At 45.8% G+C, this 22,713-nt stretch overlaps 1 protein-coding gene across 13 annotated transcripts in view; it reads right to left on the minus strand.

Annotated features, from left to right (window-relative positions):
- Positions 1-295: 295 nt before the first annotated feature.
- R3HDM1 (R3H domain containing 1) overlaps positions 296-22,713 on the minus strand; it is a 288,043-nt gene continuing 265,625 nt past the window's right edge. For 11 of the 13 annotated variants that reach the window (XM_033943916.1, XM_033943919.1, XM_033943923.1 and 8 more), the window contains 2 exons: positions 10,219-10,303; positions 296-1,258 (listed from right to left, as the gene is read on the minus strand). In XM_033943916.1, coding sequence (XP_033799807.1) covers positions 900-1,258; positions 10,219-10,303 — 444 coding nt within the window. In that variant the 3' untranslated portion in view covers positions 296-899. Of the gene's footprint in view, positions 1,259-9,412; positions 9,842-10,218; positions 10,304-22,713 lie in introns of all 13 variants that reach the window. The other 2 variants (XR_004539395.1, XR_004539394.1) reach the window with 2 other exon arrangements.

The following is a 22,713-nucleotide window of genomic DNA, read 5'->3' on the forward strand; positions in this document are numbered from 1 at the left end:
TAACCCCATGGCCTGTTGGGTTTTCTGAGTATCAGCAATGAATATGCATGCAACAAATTGGCATAAACTTCGTCTTCATGTGGGCAAATTTCTATTATGCACATCTGTTGTGGATATCCTGAACACACAACTAGCCATGGAGGTCACCAGGATGTGTCTGGGAAGTCCTGGTTTAGAAAATTTATTTGGGATTTTTCAATGAGGCAAATTTGTGTTTCCATCCAATTTTTTAAAAAAAATCTTTAAGTATCCCTGTCCCCTTTTAAATGCTGGAATCAAAATATCCGATTAAAAATAATTTTTCAAGAACATAATTTTATTTACAATTAATTTTCACACAGTCTTAATGCATTCCAGTAAGAAAGAACTTTCTGAAGGATTTCAGTAGTTATTTGGGAAAAAGTGTCTCCTTTGATAGGTGATGGAGAGGAAAAGGAATATTTTATGTTGAAAAGGATTGTTAGGATAACATTAGAGAAATGCAACATCAGGTTTCTAACAAAGGTCTTCACTTTTCCCTTTTTAACTGTCAGGTGCTTGCTGTGAAAAGGGATTAAGAAATACAGATGTAAACATGAGTATCCGTGTGAACAAAATTTGCTGTACAAATGCGCTTTGGGTCAGATACAAAGGTCAGAAAAAAAACCACATACTATAAAGATGAAGGGTCAATTTAACATTATTCACAGAATACTGTCAATTTATAATGTCATATCAGGACAGATTCTTATTTGTACATTTTAACATTTTAAAATTCTTGTTGGATCACTGGGCTATTACAGCTTATGGCAAAATATCCTTGGTATATTGAAAAAAGAAATCCCCGAAAATGAAGTCAACCAAGGAAAAGGGAGAAAGATGCAGCATTGCAGATACAGTAGTAATTGATGCAGCATTTACTACTGAGAACTAGCTCTTTCCAGAATATTAAAGTTGTAGTGCTTTCGACTTGTTCTCAGTCTAAACTTGTTTATAGAGTTATTTTGTTTCTTTAGTGCATTTTGAGCTGCTGGAATTGTTGGGAACATTGCTAGAACTGTATACGATGCGGCCAGATCACTGGAAGATTTGGAGTGTTCACTGTTTGCATTGCTGTCTCCACTGCCACAGTAATGATGATTATTTTGCTGCTGTGATTGAACATCTTGTATCCATCGAATCTTGGCACCAACTTTAAACAGTTCCCCAAAAAGATTTTCAGCTTCTGTACGGCTTATTCCTTCTGGCAGTTCTGTAACTTCTAAAACTTTTCCAACAACTGCAACATGAAAAAAACAGAAATCAGAACATTTACGTGCAGTATTTAAAATAATATTTTTATGATTTTTACTTAAGTTCTGCTCTCAGGATAAGTATATTGAGACAGCATATCTACTGTGCAAAAGAGTCCCACTGGTGTTGAAGCATATCTAACTGTACAAAAAAGTATAGAGGTCAAAATTCAAAAGGCTTGTTTGGCTGCCTTTTGTAGTTAGCTGAATAAACTACCAATGACTGGCTAATTTCTGGGATATAGTTTCACTTTGTTCAGTGCCGGCTAGATAACTATAGTTGTTTTTTAGTTACCAGAGGAGGAGCAGCCAATGGTTAATGCAGTGGCTGATTCCCACTACAACGTCTTGTGACTCTGAGCAAGTCACTTAACCTTCCATTGTCCCAGGAACAAAATAAGCACATGTACAGTATATAATATGTATATTTTGATTATAACCGCAGAAAGATGATATAACATATCCCATCCCCTTTGCTAGGTAAACTTCATTTACTTAAATCAAGGGATAATTTTGATTTAACAGTTCATTTCCTTTCCTTGAGTCTTGACAGATTAGGGTTAATAGACGTCTGGGAAAACCTGGACATGTCCTCTTTGTAGAGGACTGTTCAGGCTCCCGGACAAATTTTCCAAAATCCGGCATTTGTCCGGGTTTTAGAAAGCCCCTATCAGTTCCGGCTGCATCTAGAGAGCCTCTGATTATACACAGATGTTGTTGCACACATCCAGGCCTTCCAGACGCAGCCAGAACTGGTTGTAGAAGAGAGGAAACTTGCTGGGGGGGGGGGGGGGGACGGAATGGTGTGGAAGTGGAGGCGAAACAGGGCAGGGTTATGTGTCTGGGGGTTTTTTTCTTCAAAATATGATAATCCTATGCCAGATGAAGCCATGGCAGTCAGTATAGGAACCCCCTCCAAATACAGCTATCTTTTATAGCCCATCTGAATGCTACCTAGAGATCAAGCCTTAGAAAAGAAATCACCAGTTTCTCTGTTCCAAACAACCTCCCTACTGAGACACTATTCTTTTCTGAATATGTATGAGATGGATTTGCATGCACTGCCTCCTTGAGATGTAAATCTATCTCATGCATATTTATTGTGGATATCCTGAAAACCTGACCTGTCTGTGGCTCTCCAGGACCAGAATTGCTTATTCCTGCTCTAGGGCAAGTCTTGTATATGGCTGCAAGCCAGGCCAAATGGAACAGCTGACAAACTGAACTTCTGTAATTTACCTATAAACTGTGTGGCATAGTGGTTAGAGCTACAGCCTCAGCACCCTGAGGTTGTGGGTTCAAACCCTGCAATGCCCTTTATGACCCTGGGCAAGTTACTTAATCCTCCACTGCCCCAGGTACATTAGATAAGATTGTGAGCCCACCGGGACAGATAGGGAAAATGTTTGAATTCCTGATTTGTAACCTGTTCTGAGCTCCTTTGAGAGGATGGGCTAAAAAAAAAAATCAAATAAATAAACTTGAAGGAGAGTGGATTGCACTTACCTATCTAGTGTCTGCAGGCCAAATGACACACTGAACTGCCTCACCTCTCTTTTCCCCAAGACAAGTGAAGGAAAAGGAGGGGAGTGGGATCCCTTCAGATCCCCTACTTCAGTTCCAACTGGACACAGCACCATAGGAGACCAGAAGAAATTCTGGAAAGAGGCAGCACCGAAGGCTTTTATTGTTCTATATGTTCTACCTCCATTCTCTCCTTGTGCTATTAAAATGCTTTAATGAATGTTATGTTGACGAGAATCTACGAGACCCCCATCAACATGGATTTACAAAGGGAAGGTTCTGCCTATCCAATCTGATCAGCTTCTTTGACTGGGTAACGAGAAAGCTGGATATGGAGGAGTCCCTGGACATCTTGTACTTGGACTTCAGTAAGGCTTTTGATAGTGTCCCACACCGCAGGTTATTGAGCAAGATGAGTTCGATGGGATTAGGAGAAACGTTAACTGCATAGGTAAAAGACCTTAGCAAGAACTACAGCAGAACGGGACTTGGGAATAATCATTAGCGAAGACATGAAATCTGCCAATCAAGTGGAGAAAGCTTCATCCAAGGCTAGACAAATTATGGGTTGTATCCGAAGAAGCTTCATCAGCTAGAAGACCGAAGTTATAATGCCATTGTACAGATCCATGGTGAGACCTCATCTGGAATATTGTGTACAATTCTGGAGACCGCATTATCAAAAAGATGTGCAGAGAATGGAGTCGGTTCAGCGAATGGCCACCAGGATGGTCTCAGGACTCAAAGATCTCCTGTATAAGGAAAGGCTGGGTAAATTGCAGCTATACTCACTCGAGGGGCATAGAGAGAGGGGAGACATGATATGTCACGGGCCGTATTGAGATAGAAGAGGATATCTTTTTTCTTAAAGAACCTACGGCGACAAGAAGACATCCGCTGAAACTCAGGGGTGGGAGATTTCAAAGTGACACCATGAAGTACTTCTTCACCGAAAGGGTGGTTGATCATTGTAATAGTCTTCCACTGCAGGTAATTCAGGCCAGCAGCACGCTGGACTTTAAGAGAAAATGGGATAAGCATGTGGGATCACTTCAGGGAAGAATTTAGGGGGTGGGTCATTAGAGTGGGCAGACTTGTTGGGCCATGGCCCTTTTCTGCCATCATCTTCTATGTTTTTATGTTAAATCGTAATGTGTACTGCTATTTTTATTGCTGTAATTGTTTACTGTCTATGCCCAGATTATATTTGCTGTATGCCTACTTGGGTGAATTTCTTCAGAACAGTAGTAAATAATTCCTAACAAGTACATAAAAAATATCTGCTGTGTTAGAATTGATATGAGGAAGATACAAGAGAAGATTATGTACCCACCTTGTTAATCTTCTTTCTAGGAGATAGGAATGTCAGTCTTGAAACAGTAGGTTTATGCACTTTCACCCACAGGGTATGTGTAGATAGAGCCTCATTTGCATTTTTCTGCTCCACCTCCCTTCTCCCTGAGCTGTCCTGTATTCCTCAGTTCGTATCAAAGCAGGTAGTCAGCCCTGGAGAATAAAGGGAGGGGTATGGGGACTCTCCCGAGAAACATGTCTGTTCTGCTCATAACACAATAAATAATAACAACATTAACAATGATGAAACTTTATAACCCATAATGAGACAAAACACAGTTCACCTTCTTGAGTGCAGCTTGCACTAATAGTCATGGGGTTCTTGTGGATACCCCCTGTTTTCTTGAGATAAGTGAGCTTCTTTTATCTGAACTCTTGCTAGAGACCACAGAAAGGAGCAAGTTGTTCAGTGCTACAGACAAGTCTGAAACAGAATGGTAGGCTACGAATCATCTGACAGTGACGTTCCGATCTCCTAGAAAGAAGATTAACAAGGTAGGTACATTATCTTCCCTTCTAGTTCAATAGGAACATCTGTCTTGAATCAGAGGACATATCAAAGCAGTCCAATAATTTAGAGTGGGGCAGATGAGCCTGCTGACAGCACTGAATCTCCGAAGGTGGTATCCAATCTTGCCACTACAACCACCCTGTAAAATTTTGTAAACATATGTAGAGAGAACCAAGTAGCCATTGTACAAATCTCTTCCATTGACGCTGCTTTAGACTCCACCCAGGAGATTGCTATGCTCCTAGTGGAGTGGGCCTTCAGGAAAATCAGAGGTATTTTACCACTCCTGATATAAGTTGATGAAATGGCCTTTTGAATCTATCTGGAAATGGTTGCTTTCAAAACCAGCTATCCCCGGTGGCTAGTACCTGCTAATACAAAGAGATGATTCGACAGCCAAAACTCATTAGTCACTTCTAGGTAATGCAGCAACACTCTGCGCACGTCTAGCAATTTCATAATCCTGACTGTGTTCTTGGATCCCGAAGACATACATGCAGGTAACCGGACCTCCTGGTTGACATGAAAACTGGATACTACCTTCAGCAAGAAGGACAGGACTATTTGCAGTACTATTCCCACCTCCAATATTCTGAGGAAAGGTTCCCCTGCAGGACAGAGCCTGCAGTTCTGATACTTGTCGTGCAGATGTGATAACTACCAAAAATGCTGCTTTCACATTGACATCAATTATTGATGCCTTCTCCAATGGCTCATATGGAGCTCTGGCTAGAGCTTGAGAGACGAGATTCATACTCCACTCTGGAAAAGGGTGTCGTATTGGTGGATGCAGATATAATGCTCCCTTCAAAAATCTGGATACATCTGAATGAGGGGGCTAAAGTTCCTTTGTTGACCTGAGGTCTGATGCATGAGACCTCCACGATTTGAACATTAAGGGAGCCCACTGCTAGGCCTTTTTCAAGTCCTTCCTGAAGAAATGATAGCACCACTGCAATTGGGGCTTTAACCGTTCTTTTACATGCACCAGCTCTGGAAACCACTCCATGCCTTCGCATGGGCCGACAGAGTTGTTTGCTTCTTATACCTCATGAGAGTGGCAATGACCACATCCAAATAACCTCTGCGCACTAATGCTGCGTGCTCAAGAGCCATGCCATAAGACCAAAGCTGTCTGGATTTTCCAGGGCAATAGGGCCCTGTTAGCAATTCTGGAAGACAAGGCAGACTTAGATCCTAGTCCCATTTTATATGGACCAGATCCGAATGCCACGGCCGTCTCAGCCAATCCGGCATCACCAGGACAACCAGACCCTGATGGTTCCTTATCCTTCGTAAGGCTCTGCTTATCGTGGACTACAAAAGGAAGACATACAGCAGCCCCTCCCAGGGCCACAGCTGCACCAGAGCATCCAAGCTGTTGCTTCTGAGCTTGTACCTTTGTCTGAAGAACCGAGCTGATTTCCTGTTGGACACCGATGCCATGAGATCGATTATTGGACACCCCCAGCAACTCAAGATGGTGTTGAATGCCTCTGGAGATAAAGCCCATTCTCCGGGATCTATGGTCTGGCAGCTGATGCAATCTGCTTGAACACTGTCCACTTTCACTACATGTGTCACTGAGATCGCCAACAGATGGTTCTCTACCCAATGAAACAGCATTTGGGCCTCCTAGTGCAGAGGAGAATTCTTGGTGTCTCCCTGCTGATTAACATATGCTACTGCTGTTGCATTGTCCGAGAATACTTGTACTGCTTTACTCCGTAGGAAGTTCCTTAGCACCTGCAATGTCAGGCAGATAGCTCTCAGTTTCAACCCATTGATCAACCATTTCTTTACAGGGGACTGATGCTCCTGCAACAGTTGCCCCTTGCAAAGTGCTCCCCATTCTTAGAGGCTGGCTTCTGTCATCAGCCTCATCCAGGAGGAAATTCGAAGTGGCATTCCTCAGATCAGAGACTATGGCTGCAGCCATCAGCTCAAGCTGTGACGCACTGGGGCTGTTCAAGGAAGCGGCATCTGCAACGCATCCATTTGCGGAAACCAGCGGATTTAGTGCCTCCTGTAGGGGACACAAATGTACCCTGGCCCAAAGGACCACCTCTATTGCTGCTAGCACCTGCAAAGTACTGCCAAACTGTTGGTGCTGGCTTGACCTGCAGCTCCGTTATCTGCCATGTGAGCTTCAGTCTGCGGGCCTCCAGAAAGACAATCTTTGTATTGAGAATGAAAAATCTTGGAGCCAAGTCAATTTTGTCTGCATTTTTTAGATTTTTCATTCAGAAGACCAAATCATCTATAGCCCTGCACCCACAATTTGATTTTTTGTGCTTTTGTGGACCATTCATATCAACCACAAGATTTTTAAGACTCCTGAGGCAGGCCATCTTGGCCAAAACATGTATGTGTCGAGTCATTGAGTTATCTTTGGATGAATAAAAGGACTTTTTCAAAATAAATTTGAGTCCACCAGTCTGTAAATGATATTTCCACTCTTTGTTTTGTAGATTTTACTCTACTGTTTCATATCCTCCGTTGTATTGAAACATATGCCCAGGTACTCCAAGGACTGTGACAGTTCCAGGAGGCTCTTCCGGAAATTTATGACCCATCCTAGGATCTGGAGGAGCTAGACCACACATCTTATTGCTCTTCTGCCCTTGGCTGCGGACAGGGTTTGAAACAGCCAGATATGGGTGCACTTGTATAACCTACTTGCAGAGGTAAGCTGCTGTTACAACCATTACCTTGATGAAGGTTCGTGTTGCTGTAGCAAGCCCAAATAGCAGGGCAGAGAACTGGAAGTGCTGTTCCATGAACCTCAAATATTTCCTGTGGTCCAGGAAGATAAGAATATGTAGGTAGGCCTCTGTGAGATCTAGAGAGGCCAGAAACTCCCCCAGCACCACCAAGGCAATGACCAACCTGATTGTTTCCATGTGGAAGCATGAGACCTTGAGGGTGGCATTCACCAACTTGAGGTCCAGAATCAGCATCTAATCTTCAGAGTCTCTTTTGGACACAATGAAGTATATGGAGTATATGTTCAATCCCAATTCTTCATCCTCTACTGCCTTGATAGCTGCCATGTTTAATAGCCTCTGTACTGTGCTTGGACCTTGACTGCTTTTTCCGGTCTTCCCGCCGGAGGGGATGGAAAAACTCAAGCTTGTACTCCTCCTGAATAATGTCCAGCATCCAGTGATCTGTGGTGACTTTCATCTATTTCTCCCAACAAGCTGTTAACTTCCCTCCTATCCTGGAGGTTACAGCTACCATCTTGGCATCATAACTGCTTTTTGGGGGCCCTTGTGACCTGGGTGCCGGCAGACGGGGGCATTTAACTCCCCCAAAAGTCTGGAAGGATATCTGGGCTGAAGAACCCGCTGAGTACTGATGAAAGTGTCTAGAACCATGAAAATTAACTTGAGCAGAACCCATAGGGGTCTTTGGTCTGCTCTCTAGTAGAGACTTGGGTTTGTGATCCTACACACTAGCCATCAGATTGTCTAGCCCTTTACCAAAGAGCAACTGACCTTTGAAAGGCAATTTGCTCAGAGTCACTTTGGAGGCAGATCTCCCGCTCACTGTCTATTTCACAGCATTCTACGGGTGGAGACACTGTATGCAGAGACCTTGCTGAGTACTCTGAACAGATCATACAGTGAGTCTGTCGCATAATCTACTCCTTCCATCAGGAACTAAGTGTTTATGTAATTTTTCCCTGCCGGGATCTGATGTAACTTTGAGTGACCTTTAATCCCAATGCCGCCGCTTCAAATTGTCTTCTTTGGACAAAATCTAGCCTGCGATCTTGTGGATCCTTTAAAACAACTCTCTTCACTTGGAAGGGAGGGACACTTAGTAATTTGCACCCCAGTGAATCCACCTTAGGTGAGATGAAAAGCATTAGAATTCAGCATCTATAGGATACAACTTTGTAATGGTCTTTGCTATCCAGAGGGGACCATCTAGAGCATCCTAATGGTCCATTAGCATCCTAGTGATGTCTAGGTGCAAGGGAAAGAACCTAGTCTGAGTTTTTGTGCTGCTCATAAGTGAACATTGAGCCACAGACGACTTGGGCTGCTCTATAATTCTGAGAGAGACTCAGTGATTACCTCTAATAGCGCTGGGGGCTTAAAAAGCCTGTACACTGTCGGGTACTCACCCAAGACAGCTGCCAAGACCCCAGAGGGATTAACAAAGCCGCTGTAATTCAAGTATGCTTTGTACATCATGCTAATAAATTCTGGAGCAAACCCCTCATCAGGATGTCCCAAGGGTCCCTGCAGGTGCTCCTGTGTCTCCTCGTAGGTTTTCCCAGTAATGATGTAGTTTTTTTTGCTGGGGCTGCATGGTCGGCATTTCCCAGCTCTGATCAGGATTTCTGACCTGGGACTGAGAATGACTGGGAACCCAAACCACCAGAGGGACTAGGGAAGCCTAAACCTGTGGCTCCCCCCCATGTGCTGCACCATCCACCACAAATCTAGCATTACAGAGTATCCTGGCTTGAGAAGTCCACCTAGCCTGATTTTGAGCAAAATCGAGGTGTTTTGAGGCAGATAGAGGCTTTTATTCTAAAATCGGAAAATCCAAGATGCAGCCATGGCAGCTATTTTGGTGCTATAAATGGCCTGTGGGAGCTATATTGGCGGTCAAAACTCAGCACTTTTAAGGGTGGGTAACTCTGGCTCTTTCCCCAGACATCCCCCACCTCCCAAAATAATTTTTTTGGACCCCCCAACACATATTTTGTTTTATGGACTGTCAGCCCTGTACTCACTGTGCCATGCTTGTGCTGGCTGCTGCCTAGGCTGACACTGCAGTCATCTGAAAGGGAGAACCTCTGCCTCAGGCAAGCCTGGGAACCAGATTGCTTGCTTCTCTTGACTCCCTCTCAGTCTTTCCGGCGGGACTGAGACTTCAGCCCCTCACCATGCGCACTGGGGGGAGAAAACACAGTCAGCCCTGATCCTGGAGAACCGCCATGGAGCTGTTCAGTCTGCACTCAAGCCAACTGCAAACAGAACCTAGGGCGAGCCTTGCTCCCAAGGGGACAAGTCCCCAAGCTCACAAACTATTAGTGCAGGTTGGCCAAGTGGGTGCCCTGCAATGTAGGCAGCTTCTTGACTACAGACTTCTGACCTGAAAGTCTGTGTTATCCCATAGCCAGAGATGTCTCGAGACCAGGAGCCTCTGTAGCACTAGAAAGCTTCTCGACCGGATGATAAAAACCCCAAAAAGAAAGAAAGAAACATGAGCAGAACAGGCAGGCTCCTACAACCTCATGTGTAGAGAAAATAACTGAGGAGTACAGGACAGCCCAAGGAGAAGAGTAGCAGAGCGGATAAATGCAAATGAGGCTCTCTACGCATACCCCACGGGTGCATGGTTCAAGACTGATGTTCCTATTAAACTAGAAATATAAATAGCAAGAACAAATTTTAAAAATATACTACTCTGCCAACAACTTAAGTCCCATAAAAGAAAATGGTTTGATAAATTTATAATTGGTTTTCAATTCATGGGACTTCCATTTTCTGTATAAATTCATCAGTTTAATATTAATCATGTTATTCAGTGACATACCTGGCTCTCCCACACCAAGATCTGTTGAAGCAGCCTTTCTAGTTGGTTTTTTCCCTCTAACACCATGCCTGTTTCCAGACTGACCCTGTAAAAATAAAAGTCCACATAAGAAAAGACAAACAAAGTTGTAATAAAAAAAGTCCTCTGAAAAATACTCATTGTAACATCTAGATTATCATAAAAGTTTGAAGATTCAGTAGATAATTTCTACTTATTTTTATCTGTTTAAGTTACAACGCTATTTGTGCAGCCCTTTGTGAATAATGTTAAAACTGAATGCATCTAAATCAGAAGCATTAGGTTGTTTAGCAATCTTTTAGTGGTTTTGGCACCATAGGTTAAAGGGTTCTTATTTCTTTTCAGGAATATATAACTATTTTAGGTGTACACTTTGAATTTCCCTTCTCTATTAATCCCCAATTATTAACAATCAAAAAAATATTTTTTTGCTTTCAGGTTTCTCTGCTCTTTACGCCTCTTCTCAGTCAAATAGACTACTGTAACTCTTTAGTATGGATTTGAAAGTTCATCTCTTAGTTTTTGCAATTATACCAAAATACTGCTGCAAAATTTCTCTTTCAAGCAAGATCATGTCATACCTTTACACACCTTGGTGCTCTTCAATTATCTTCCATTTTTTGCCCAGCCATAAAGCATATTATTCAGAGTTTCCTCTCTAAAAAGTCACTTGGTTCCCTTGTACTCTCCTCTTCTTATAGTATTTTAATTAGTGTTTCATCTTCCAAAATCCATTTCAAGTCAACCCTGTGATCTTGCTTAAACTGCTTTGCCACATTGCTTTGGAACATCTGATGAATCTAAGAAATTGGATCTTGAGATCTTGTTTTAAGGCTAATCTTAAAACCTACTTATTTATTTAATTACCGTATTTTCACGCATATAACGCGCGCGTTATACACGATTTTTACAAACCGCGCATAACCTTGCGCGTTATACGTGTGAGCGCGTTGTACAAAATTTTTTTAACATAGTTCCCCCCAATGTCCGAATCACCCCCCCACAGGACCGCTCACACCCCCACCCCGAAGGACCGCTCGCACGCACCCGCACCTCAAAAGACCGCTCGCACGCACTCCCACCCGTACCCGCACCCCCAGCCTGAAGGACCGCTCGCACTCCCACAGCCTCCCGACCGCACCCCCCATCATGTAGAAGCTCCTACTGGTGTCCTGCTGCTTCCTCTTGCCGGTCCCGGCCCTTCTGTGAGCCCTGCGCCTGCGCTGCTTCTTCCGCCCTTTCTCTGACATCAAGCCCTCTTGCCCCACCAACTCCCCGACACAATCGGGGCAAGAGGAAGCTCAAGCCCTCTTGCCCCAGCCAACCGCGGCACCCCCGACACGATCGGGGCAAGAGGGAGCTCAAGCCCTCTTACACCCCCCGACTCCCCGACACAACTGGGGCAAAAGGGAGCCCAAGCCCTCTTGCCCCGCCGACTCCCCAACAATATTGGGCCAGGAGGGAGCCCAAGCCCTCCTGGCTCTGGCGACCCCACCCCCCGCTAGTTGTTCGGGCCAGGAGGGAGCCCAAGTCCTCCTGGCCCTGGCGACCCCCACCCCGCTAGTTGTTCGGGCCAGGAGGGAGCCCAAACCCTCCTGGCCACGGCGACCCCCTACCCCCACCCCGCACTACATTACGGGCAGGAGGGATCCCAGGCCCTCCTGCCCTCGACGCAAACCCCCATCCCCCCAACGACCGCCCCCCCCAAGAACCTCCAACCGCCCCCCCAGCCGACCTGCGCCCCCCCTGGCCGACCCCCACGACACCCCCACCCCCCTTCCCCGTACCTTTGTGTAGTTGGCCGGACAGACAGGAGCCAAACCCGCCTGTCCGGCAGGCAGCCAACGACGGAATGAGGCCGGATTGGCCCATCTGTCCCAAAGCTCCGCCTACTGGTGGGGCCTAAGGCACCTGGGCCAATCAGAATAGGCCCGGGAGCCTTAGGTCCCTCCTGGGGGCAGGGCCTTGGGCACATGGTCGGGTTGGGCCCATGTGCCTCAGGCCCCACCCCCAGGAGGGACCTAAGGCTCCCGGGCCTATTCTGATTGGTAGGAGCTTCTACATGATGGGGGGGTCGGGAGGCCGTGGGGGTGCGAGCGGTCCTTCAGGGTGGGGGTGCGGGTGCGTGCGAGCGGTCCTTCGGGGTGGGGGTGCGAGCGGTCCTGTGGGGGGGTGCGAGCGGTCCTGTGGGGGGGGGTGAATCGGACATTGTGGGGGCATCAGGCTTTCAGGGTGGGGACAGGACTTCAAGGGGGAGAGGAGAGTTGGGGCGGGCGAAAGGAGAGTCGGGGTGGCCAGAGGAAAGTCGGGGTGGGCGAAAGGAGAGTCGGGCAGCATGCGCGGTATACGGGTGTGCGCGGTATACAAAATTTTTTTTACATATATGTCGGCTTCCCGCGCGCTATACCCGTGTGCGCGTTTTACACAGGTGCGCGTTATCTACGTGAAAATACGGTATGTAGAATGATGAGACATCCTTCTGTGTCCATCTGGAATCTGCTACACCAGTTGCTCCCCCACCCAGACTACTTTTTCCTATAGTTACTTTTTATAGTCTATCTTATAAGCTTTATATTGTGACAAACCTACTGCAATCCCGAGTTTTATCACAGGAAAATATAGAAAATCATACAAACCCCGGTGCAGAAGGGTAGACCAGGTCAGAGCCCATGACAGTAATTTAGTTGACTACCCTATGAGCAGTGCAGATGAGACTGAGACAGAACAAGAAAGGTTTCCCTTACCTGAGGCAGTGCCAAAACAAAGCAGAAAATCTCTGCCCTAGTATTACCCAGTTCCAGTAAGGCAGAAAACAGAAAGACAGTTTTCCCTCAGAGAAACGTCACAAGCTGAGGAGGGAAAGCCCTTCCCCCCACTGTAGCCAAGGGTGTGTGGTTTTCCTCAGCTTAAAGCAAGGCTCAGCAGAGAGCAAGGGGAGAAGAGACAGGAAGCTCAGAACGGGACTGAGCTTACCCCAGACCAGGCAGTTCAGCTACAGAGCCCTGATTGGGAAATGAGAGGAACAGGCTGAAGGGAACTTACCTTGAGGATTCTTTTCCTCAGAGCCAGGTGAGGCTATGATAGTGGAGGACAACAGTGCTGCAGCTGAAGTTTGGCCAGAGCAAACGGAAGTGGTTTGAAACAAACGTGAGTTTATGGGATATTTACCTTGGCTGATCTTTTTTTCCTGCTAGGCAGACTGTGTGTGCTGCACAAGGAGGGATTTTTGGACTGTAAAGTTTTCTTCTGCTTTAAACAAAGGGACAGTATCCTTCACTGTATAAAACTAAGCCAAACACTGGGCAGGAAACTCAGCCTATTTGTTTCTCTGATTCATTGTTAACAGTACTCCGTGTGGGGACACCAGCTGTTAGCTGTTACCATAGCAGCCTGTTGACTGCATTGAGCCTGCATGCTTCTCAGAAACTTATGGAAAATTTCTGAATTTAAAACTATGTTTTTTCTGTTAAACTCCATCTCAGCTCTGATTGAGTTCATCTTTAAGAGCCTGTGTTTTGCTGTCTACTGCCTAAATGCTATAAAGCCGTCTATGTGCCTTGCTAAAGAACTAGCTTCACAGAAGTGTAAATTGTTCTGTCTCTACCTGTGCCAGTAGCCCAGTATTGTTGGCTTATTAAGCACTGCCATAAGCTCCCATCCTGCAACTCAGGAACAGAGAGCTGCTTAGTTTAGCTGCTGCAAACAGTGAAGCATTTAAGCAGAATAATTGTATTCTTTTGCCTGCATAAAGTATGCCTAACCTTAGACTCTGGTGAAGAGGACTGTGTATAATTTATTTACTAAAGTCCAGAGCTGGCAACAGAGTTAAAGTTTGTTTTTGAGGAATCTGGTTTTTTTGGCTATGTTTTCATGTTTGCTTTAAAACCTGTTATGGACTATGATTTTGAGGCCTTTGGCCAAATAAAGTATATAGTTTTTCTTTATTGCCATTCTGACTAAAGGGTGTTCTTTGAAAGACCAGTTCTAGGCTGTTGCCTAGGGATAACCATCCTTGAAGGTTCCCCTAGTTCCAGGGGGACCACGCCAGAGTTAAGCAGCGTGTCACTACCTGACTGCCCGCCATGCTTTTTGGGGCACAAGTGTGACAATATGCACAAGTCCTGAATCACATGGTGAAATTCAAATATTTAGGCATTTGAGACTCAGTTTACATAATATAAGCTACTAACTGAACATAATTTTGTTTGAAAAGTATAATTCCATATAATTTCATGCAATTTCTGGTACTTCCTTGATAGCTGTGACTATTCAGTTACATCAGATTGATCAGAATGATTTTGATAGCAGGAATAAGAGTTTGTGTGAAAACTGAATCGAAATTCACCAATCAGCAGTGTAGCATTTGCAGCAAATCAGAAGTGATATTTTTGCAGCCAATGAGCATTAAGTTTCACTACATGGGGGGAAGTATAAATTTCTAGGATTCCTGCAACTGGTATCATTCAAACTGATTGGCCAGCAACATCAATAGCAATGAAGTCTAAATTTCAGTTCTTGTCGGAGGAAAACCAGATTCAAATAGTGGTTCTTGCTGAAGAAAGGTATTCCAGCAGGCAGATTGCACAGAGGGTGGGATGCAATCAAAGTACAGCGATCAGGGTGCTTCAGAAAAAGAAGGAGACAGGAGGAACACAGGATAGACAGTGTTCAGGTCAACCGAGAAAGACAAGTTACATTACATTACATTAGGGATTTCTATTCCGCCATTACCTTGCAGTTCAAGACGGATTACAAAAGAATTATCCAAGATGTATTACAACAAGAACTTACCAAAAAAAAAAAAAAATTGGTCATTTTCAAAAAGAGTGAGAAATGGGTAAGGTTATTTGTTTGGGATAGTTGGCTTTAGTGAGAGGTGGAGTTTGAGACTTGCGGTATTATTTCTTTTTAAAGAGTTTTCTTGAAGAGTATGGTCTTTATTTCTTTTCTAAAAGTCTTGTAGTCGAGGGATGCCGTCAGTAGATTGGCGATTTGGTTGTCTATATAGTTTTTCCGGAACTTGGAGGCTTGGTGATGGCTGCCTAGCAGTTGAGCTCCCTCCTTTGAACATCAATTATTAGACTTAAAGGTTTCATTAGTGGCCAGATCGGGAGCCCTTTCCAGCAGGGCACCTAGCTTCATCTACACCCCTCCCCCGATCCAGTAGGAGAGTTGAACTACAGGAGGAGCAGCGCTGACGGTGCTCGGCACCAACTGCCAGTTTCACTAGTGGCCAAATCGGGAGCACTTTCCAGCAGGGCACCTAGCATCATCTACTCCCCTCCCCCGTTCCAGCAGAGGAGAGAACTACAAGAAGAGCATCGCTGACGGTGCTCGGCACCAACTGCCAGTTTCAATAGTGGCCAAATCGGGAGCCCGTTCCAGCAGGTCACCTAACATCATCTACACCCCTCCCCCATTCCAGCAGGGGAGAGAACTACAAGAAGAGCATCGCTCACGGTGCTCGGCACCAACTGCCAGTTTCACTAGTGGCCAAATCGGGAGCCCTTTCTAGAAGGGCACCTAGCATCATCTTTACCCCTCCCCCGTTCCAGCAGGGGAGAGAACTACAGTTGGGGCAGCGCTGACGTGCTCGGCACCAACTGCCAGTTTCACTAGTGGCCAGATCAGGAGCCCGTTCCAGAGCGGAGGGTAGAGAGAGAGCTAGGAGAGGCGGCAAGAGTTAGCTCCGCCCACACTGACATCATCCACCGGGCTCTGACTCATAAGGGGAGGAGCCAACGGCGCCCAGCCGTTCGCTGCGTGTCGAAGGCGAGCGTTAAAGGCGCTCGCCTTAGTGAGAGCGCCTTTGTGAAGAGCCTTGAGAAGGGACGAATCACCGCTAAAGGAGAAGCAGAAGGAGACCAAACCAGGTACTGAGGGCATACAACCTAGCAGGCACAGAGGACACATAACCAGGCACAGAAGACACAGCAGACACAGAAGACGGCCAGCAGACGCAGAAGACGGCCAGCAGATGCAGAAGACACCGCTAAAGGAGAAGCAGAAGGAGACCAAAGCAGGTACAGAGGGCACACAACCAACCAGGCACAGAAGACACAAAGGACAGCCAGCAGATGCAGAAGACATCCACATCAGACCAGCAAGCAGACAGAAATGGATGCAGCAGACAGAAGCAAGAAGTTGAGCTACCCAGTTTTCTGCACCGCCTGCCATATGTATGACTACCTATCCTCTGGGAGGTGGTCTTACGTATGTGCTCGATGTGGAGAACTGGAGAACCTGAAGAAGCAAGCAATGGAGGAGGAAGACAGAGATGCAGAGACACAGAGATGCAGAGAACTCCAAGCAATGGAGGAGGAAGATAGAGATGTAGAGAACATCAAGACAGAGAACACCATCGAGGAAGAAGTCCGAGAGCTGGAGAAGTTCATAGAGAAGGCGTACAGAGAGGCCATGGAAAATCACCAGCAACAGTGGAACTGCCGAGACTCACTGGTAGAGAGTGTGGACCACTCGACGGACCACCACCACGAAGGAATAGGTGACACAGCAGTGAGAACGAAGGACACAGACCTACGGCTGGAGAAATGGACGTACACCAGGGACACGGACCTGTGGCTGGAGAATCAAGAGAAGATAGAGAGGATAGCAAACGTTGTGGGGGACTCCATCATCAGACAAGTCGACAGTCACATAGCGGGAGGAAGACTGGATCGGCTAGTGACCTGCCTACTGGGAGCCAAGGTAGAAGACATTGTGAGCCGCATCAACAGGATCATCGACAGCATGGAAGAAGATACGGCAGTGGTGACCCATGTGAGGATGAACAACGTGAGCAACAGGAACTACAACAGGGAAGTACTGAAGGACCAGTTCTAGATGCTAGGAAGGAAGCTGAAGACCAGAACGCAGTGGATAGCTGGTACCCAGGGCCAACAAGAAGAGGCAGATGGAGCTGCAAACAGTCAACGTGTGGATATGGCACTGGTGTGAGGAAGAAGGATTCCACTTCGTGCGCAACTGGACAACGTTCTGGGGGAAAAGCAAGCTATTCAGGAAGGACGAACTTCACCTCAGCAGAGACGGAATGAGGCTACTTGCAAGCAACATCAAGAGAGAAGTTGAGAAGTTTTTAAACTAGAAAGAAGGGGAAAGCCGACAGTCGACTGAGAGAGAGAGTCGATGGTTTACCCGGAGGATACCGTGCAGGATGATAGAGGGGAGGACTCACCAGAGGATACCATGCAGGAAGACAGAGAAGATTCACTGGATCACAGGCAAGACAGACCGAAAGAGACACAAGAGGGAAGGAAATGCAAGAAAAGAACAGGCCGCAAAATCAAGTGTATGAACACGAACGCAAGGAATAAGATAGGCGAATTAGAAGCTATGGCACAAAAAGATAACGTGGACATCATCGGCATCACGGAAACATGGTGGACTGAGGAAAACGTCTGGGACACTGTGTTACCGGGATACAAACTATACCACAGAGACAGAGTGGTTCAAAAAGGTGGGGGCGTTGCCTTATATTACATTACATTACATTACATTAGTGATTTCTATTCCGCTTGTACCTTGCGGTTCAAAGCGGATTACATAAGAAGAAGCTGGACATTTCCAGGAGGGTACATGACATTTAGGGTAAGACATAGTAACAGAATGAGTATAGTCTTAGTAACATTGGATGAAAGCAGTTATATTACATTGCATATCAAATCTTTTCCAGGCGTTGGTAGGTAATATGAATCGGTATGATGAATTGGGTTTAATTTTTTTTTTTTTTTGTCGGTTGAGGGTATGGTGCCAGGGGGTGGGTAAACCTGGTCGGTGTACGTGGAAGAGGAGAGTGAGTTTAGGTGTTTTGAATATGCTTTTTGAAAAGTAGCGTTTTGATTTCTTTACGGAATGCTTTGAAGTCAGATGTTGAGGTTAACAATCTGGTTATGGAGGGTTCGAGTTTTGCTGCATGTGTTGCTATGAGGTTATCGTAAAGCTTTTTGCGATGAGTGCCGTTGAGTGGTGGGTATGAGAATGGTGTCAGTGATCTTCTTATTCTGGGTGGAAGGTTACGGTTTAGACGATCGATTAGATAGGCAGGTGCTGTACCGTTGAGTACCTTGAAGATTAGACAGTATAGTTTGAATTGGATTCTGGCTCTAATCGGTAGCCAATGTGAATCTAGGTAGGCGTTAGTTATGTGGTCATATTTTCCGAGGGAATAGATTAGTCTGAGAGCTGTGTTCTGGATGGTCTGTAGTTTTTTGATCATTTTTGTAGGGCATGGTAGATATAGGATATTGCAGTAGTCCACAAGTCCTAGTACCAGGGATTGAACAATGATCCTGTAGTGTTCTTTGTCGAAGAATTTTCTTATTTTTCTTAAGTTGCGCATTGTGAAGAATGCTTTCTGGGTAGTTTTGTTGATTTGAGTCTGCATAGTGCAGCATCTGTCTATCAGCACTCCCAGGATTTTGAGGGAGGTCTGGATTGGGTATTTGATAGTTTTAATTTCCAGGTCTGTTAAGGATGGGATTTTGTCCGTTTCAAGCATTAAGAATTTGGTTTTGTCCGAGTTTAGTTTTAATTTGTGGTTTGTCATCCATTTTTTCTACTTCGTCCAGTATTGTTTCCAAGTGTCCAGTTGCGGAGTTGTCTTGGGTTTCGAAGGGGAGGAGGATAGTTATGTCGTCTGCATAACTGAAGGATGTTACATTTAGGTTGTCTAGAGTGGTACCAAGGGAAGAGATGTAGAGGTTGAATAGAATGGGTGAAAGTGGAGATCCCTGAGGGACTCCACATGGATTAGACCATGTGTTGGATTTCGAATCGTTTTTCTTAACTCTGTAAGTTCTTGTTTTAAGGTATCCTTGGAACCAGTTGTACACCACCCCTGAGATCCCTATTGCATCAAGTATCTGGAGTAGTATGGTATGATCAACTAGATCAAAGGCTGCGGAGAGATCTAGTTGGATAATTAGGATCCTGTGACCTTTACTGAGGTGTTGTCTGGCTATGTCCAGTAGTGTTGCTAGTAATGTTTCCGTGCTGTGGTAAGATCTAAATCCTGATTGGGATGAGTGAAGTATATTGTGGTCAGCTAAGCAGTTAGAGAGGTATTGAGCCACAAGTCCTTCAATTAGCTTGACTTAGAGTGGGATCGAAGCGATCGGTCTATAGTTGGTAGGTGTGTCTACAGGACCTTTTTGGTCTTTCAGTATGGGTGTGATTATGATCTCTCCTAGATCGTGTGGGAATTGGCCTTCTATGAGAGTGCTTTGTATCCACTGCATGAGGCTGGTTTTGAATTTAGGGGAGGCATTTGTGAGTAGATACGATGGGCAGTAGTTCAAGTCGCATGAGGTGTGGCTGTATTTTTTATATAGTCGGTTCAGTTCAGGCCATTGTAGAGTTGGGAAGGTGGCCCATGTTCTGTCTGCTGTTATGGCTTCTTCTGTTGTGGGGGTAGTTATTAACTCGTTGAGTATGGTAGTTGAGTTGTTGAAGGTAGTTCTGATTTTGATGATCTTGAGTTTGAAATGGTCAGCAAGTTGGGAAGCTGTTGGAATTTTGTTGCCTTGAGTGGCAAGGTATGGGTTTGTGTCTGTAAGTTTTTTTACTAAGTTGAAGAGTGTTTTTGTATCGGGGTTGTTTGTGCCAATTAGTTTAGTGTAGTATGTTTTGCGCTTTTCCTTAAGTTTGTTGTTGTATAGTTTGATTTGGGTTCTCCAAGCGGATTTGGTTTGGTCATTTCTCTTTTTTCTCCAAGATCTTTCAAGTTGTCTGCAATGCCTTTTTAGTAGGTGGAGTTCTGAGTCGAACCACTTGTCTGATGGTCTGCAGGTTCTGTGTTTGGTTTTTTCTGGGGCTAGCTCATTCAAGGTTGTTTCACTTAGGGTGCACCAGTGTTTTGTGAAGTCTGAAGGGTCTATGGGGTCAAGTGCAGGGTCCACTTTGTTCCAGAATGTGGCTGGTTCAATTTTCTGTCTAGATTTGAAGGTTGTTTTTTGGGGCATAGATTTTATGTTATTTTGAAGCCAGTTGATAGTGAAGGTGTATTTGTGGTGGTCTGACCAAAGAGAGGGATGCCATGTACCATTGGTGATGTGAATATTTGGGGAGTGTAGGTTATGAGGTGTGAATGCTGCAATGTCAAGTTGGTGGCCTTTATTGTGCGTGGGTTCCTGATTGAGGACCTGGAAGGATAGGGCGTCGAGGTAAGAGAGTATTTCGTTTGCTTGTTTGGATGTGTGGTCTTCGAGGTGGAGATTAATGTCTCCTAGGAGCAAGTTGTATGAGGAGGATAGAGAGTTCTGGAATATGAATTCTTCAAGATCATGTTTTGAGGTGTTCCATTTTCCTGGAGTGATGTAGCATAGTAGACAGTTCAAGGTGCCTGTGAGTGTGTTGTCGGATAGTTGGCATGCAAGGAGGTCCAAGTGAGGGGTCGATTGTTTGTGTAGCACATTTATGTTGAGATTGTTTTTTTACTAGAATCGCTAGGCCACCCCCTCGTTTGTTATCTCGACATACCATTTCTACTTTGTAACCTATGGGGCAGAATTCGGTTATGCATGGGTCCGTGTTGGATGTTAGCCAGGTTTCGGCTAGGAAGAGACAGTTTAGTTGTTCTTTGATTATCCAGTCTTTGATTAGATTTGCTTTTGGGTTTATTGATCTTATGTTCATGTAGGCACAGTTTAGCGAGGTGTATTTTGTGTTGGAGTTAAGGTTGCGATTGAGGTAGAGGATGTTATTTGCTGGTGCTTGTTGTTTTTGCGTGGTGGTCTTTTGTTTTGGTGGAGGTCGTTTTCCCCAGATCGTGGGAATGTGGTCTAGGCTGGTCAGTGGGCAGGATGTTAGGGTTCTGGTGGTGTGGATTTTTCTGGGTGGATGTGGTTGTCTGAAGGTTGATGTCAGAATTGGGATGGGTGATAGGTGATATCCTGTGGTTTGCCAGTTTGAAGTGAGTAGTGAGAGTATTAGGAGTGCAAGTGTGATTTTGTATGCGTGATTTTCCATTTTGTTTGTGTAGTGGAAGATTCTTTGGACCTAGTAACTCTTTGGTCAGAGTTGAGGCAATGGTGTTAGAGTTTATGAGAGGGATTTCTGAAGAGGAGGAGTTTCTGATCGCTCTCCTTTCTGGTGAAGGTAATCGCCTATGTGTTTAGACTCTAACTTGTGGTGGCGTATGATGAGTCTGGTCACTCGCAGATTGGGGAGAGGGGCGACGTGGCTGGACTCTAAAAACTAATGACAGCGCTGCGGGGGTGGAATTGGGTCCCTCACTGGCCGGGGGGAGGGCGGAGCAGGGCTCCCACGCTTCCTCTCCTCTGCTGGGCTCTGGAAGAGACAAAAGTTCGCTGCTGCAGGGGAAATCGGGTCTTTTGCTGGTCGGGGGAGGGGCGGAGCAGGGCTCCCACGCTTCCTCTCCTCTGCTGGGCTCTGGAAGAGACAAAAGTCCGCTGCTGCAGGGGAAATCGGGTCTTTTGCTGGTCGGGGAGGGGGGCGGAGCAGGGCTCCCACGCTTCCTCTCCTCTGCTGGGCTCTGGAAGAAACAAAAGTCCGCTGCTGCAGGGGGTGAAATCGGGTCCCTCGCTGGTCGGGGGGAGGGCGGAGCAGGGCTCCCACGCTTCCTCTCCTCTGCTGGGCTTTGGAAGAGACAAAAGTTCGCTGCTGCAGGGGAAATCGGGACTTTTGCTGGTCGGGGGAGGGGCGGAGCAGGGCTCCCACGCTTCCTCTCCTCTGCTGGGCTCTGGAAGAGACAAAAGTCCGCTGCTGCAGGGGAAATCGGGTCTTTTGCTGGTCGGGGAGGGGGGCGGAGCAGGGCTCCCACGCTTCCTCTCCTCTGCTGGGCTCTGGAAGAAACAAAAGTCCGCTGCTGCGGACTTATTATACATCATAAAGGGAATCGAATCTACTGGAGAGACTATACCACAACTGACGGATAAGTTAGAGTCTCTATGGGTCAAAATTCCGGGAACAAATGGACTGGAAACAAAGATTGGCATCTACTACCGACCCCCCCCATGGCAGTCAGAAGAAATTGATGGAGAAATGATGGACGAGATTAAACGCAACTGCAAGGAAGGTAATGCAGTTATCATGGGTGACTTCAACTATCCAGGGATAGACTGGAATCTAAGCACCTCCGGCTGCGCTAGGGAGACCAAGTTCCTGGATGCTGTAGGCGACTGCTTCATGGAACAGTTTGTAGAGGAAAATACAAGAGGAAATATGATTCTGGACTTCATTCTAAATGGACTGTGAGGACCAGCACAAACTGTAGAAGTAGAAGGGACGCTAGGAGGCAGCGATCACAATATGATCCGCTTCGACCTGGATGCAGGGGAGAAACATCGGTTCAGAACGAAGGCCACGGCGCTGAACTTCCAAAAAGGGAATTACGAAGGGATGAGACTCATGGTAGGGAAGAAGATTGAGAAGAGGATAAGCACTGTAAAAACGCTAGAGCAAGCTTGGTCCCTTTTTAAGGACACAGTCACCGAGGCG

The sequence above is a fragment of the Geotrypetes seraphini genome, chromosome 5, assembly GCF_902459505.1.
Source record: "Geotrypetes seraphini chromosome 5, aGeoSer1.1, whole genome shotgun sequence".
NCBI lineage: Eukaryota > Metazoa > Chordata > Amphibia > Gymnophiona > Dermophiidae > Geotrypetes > Geotrypetes seraphini.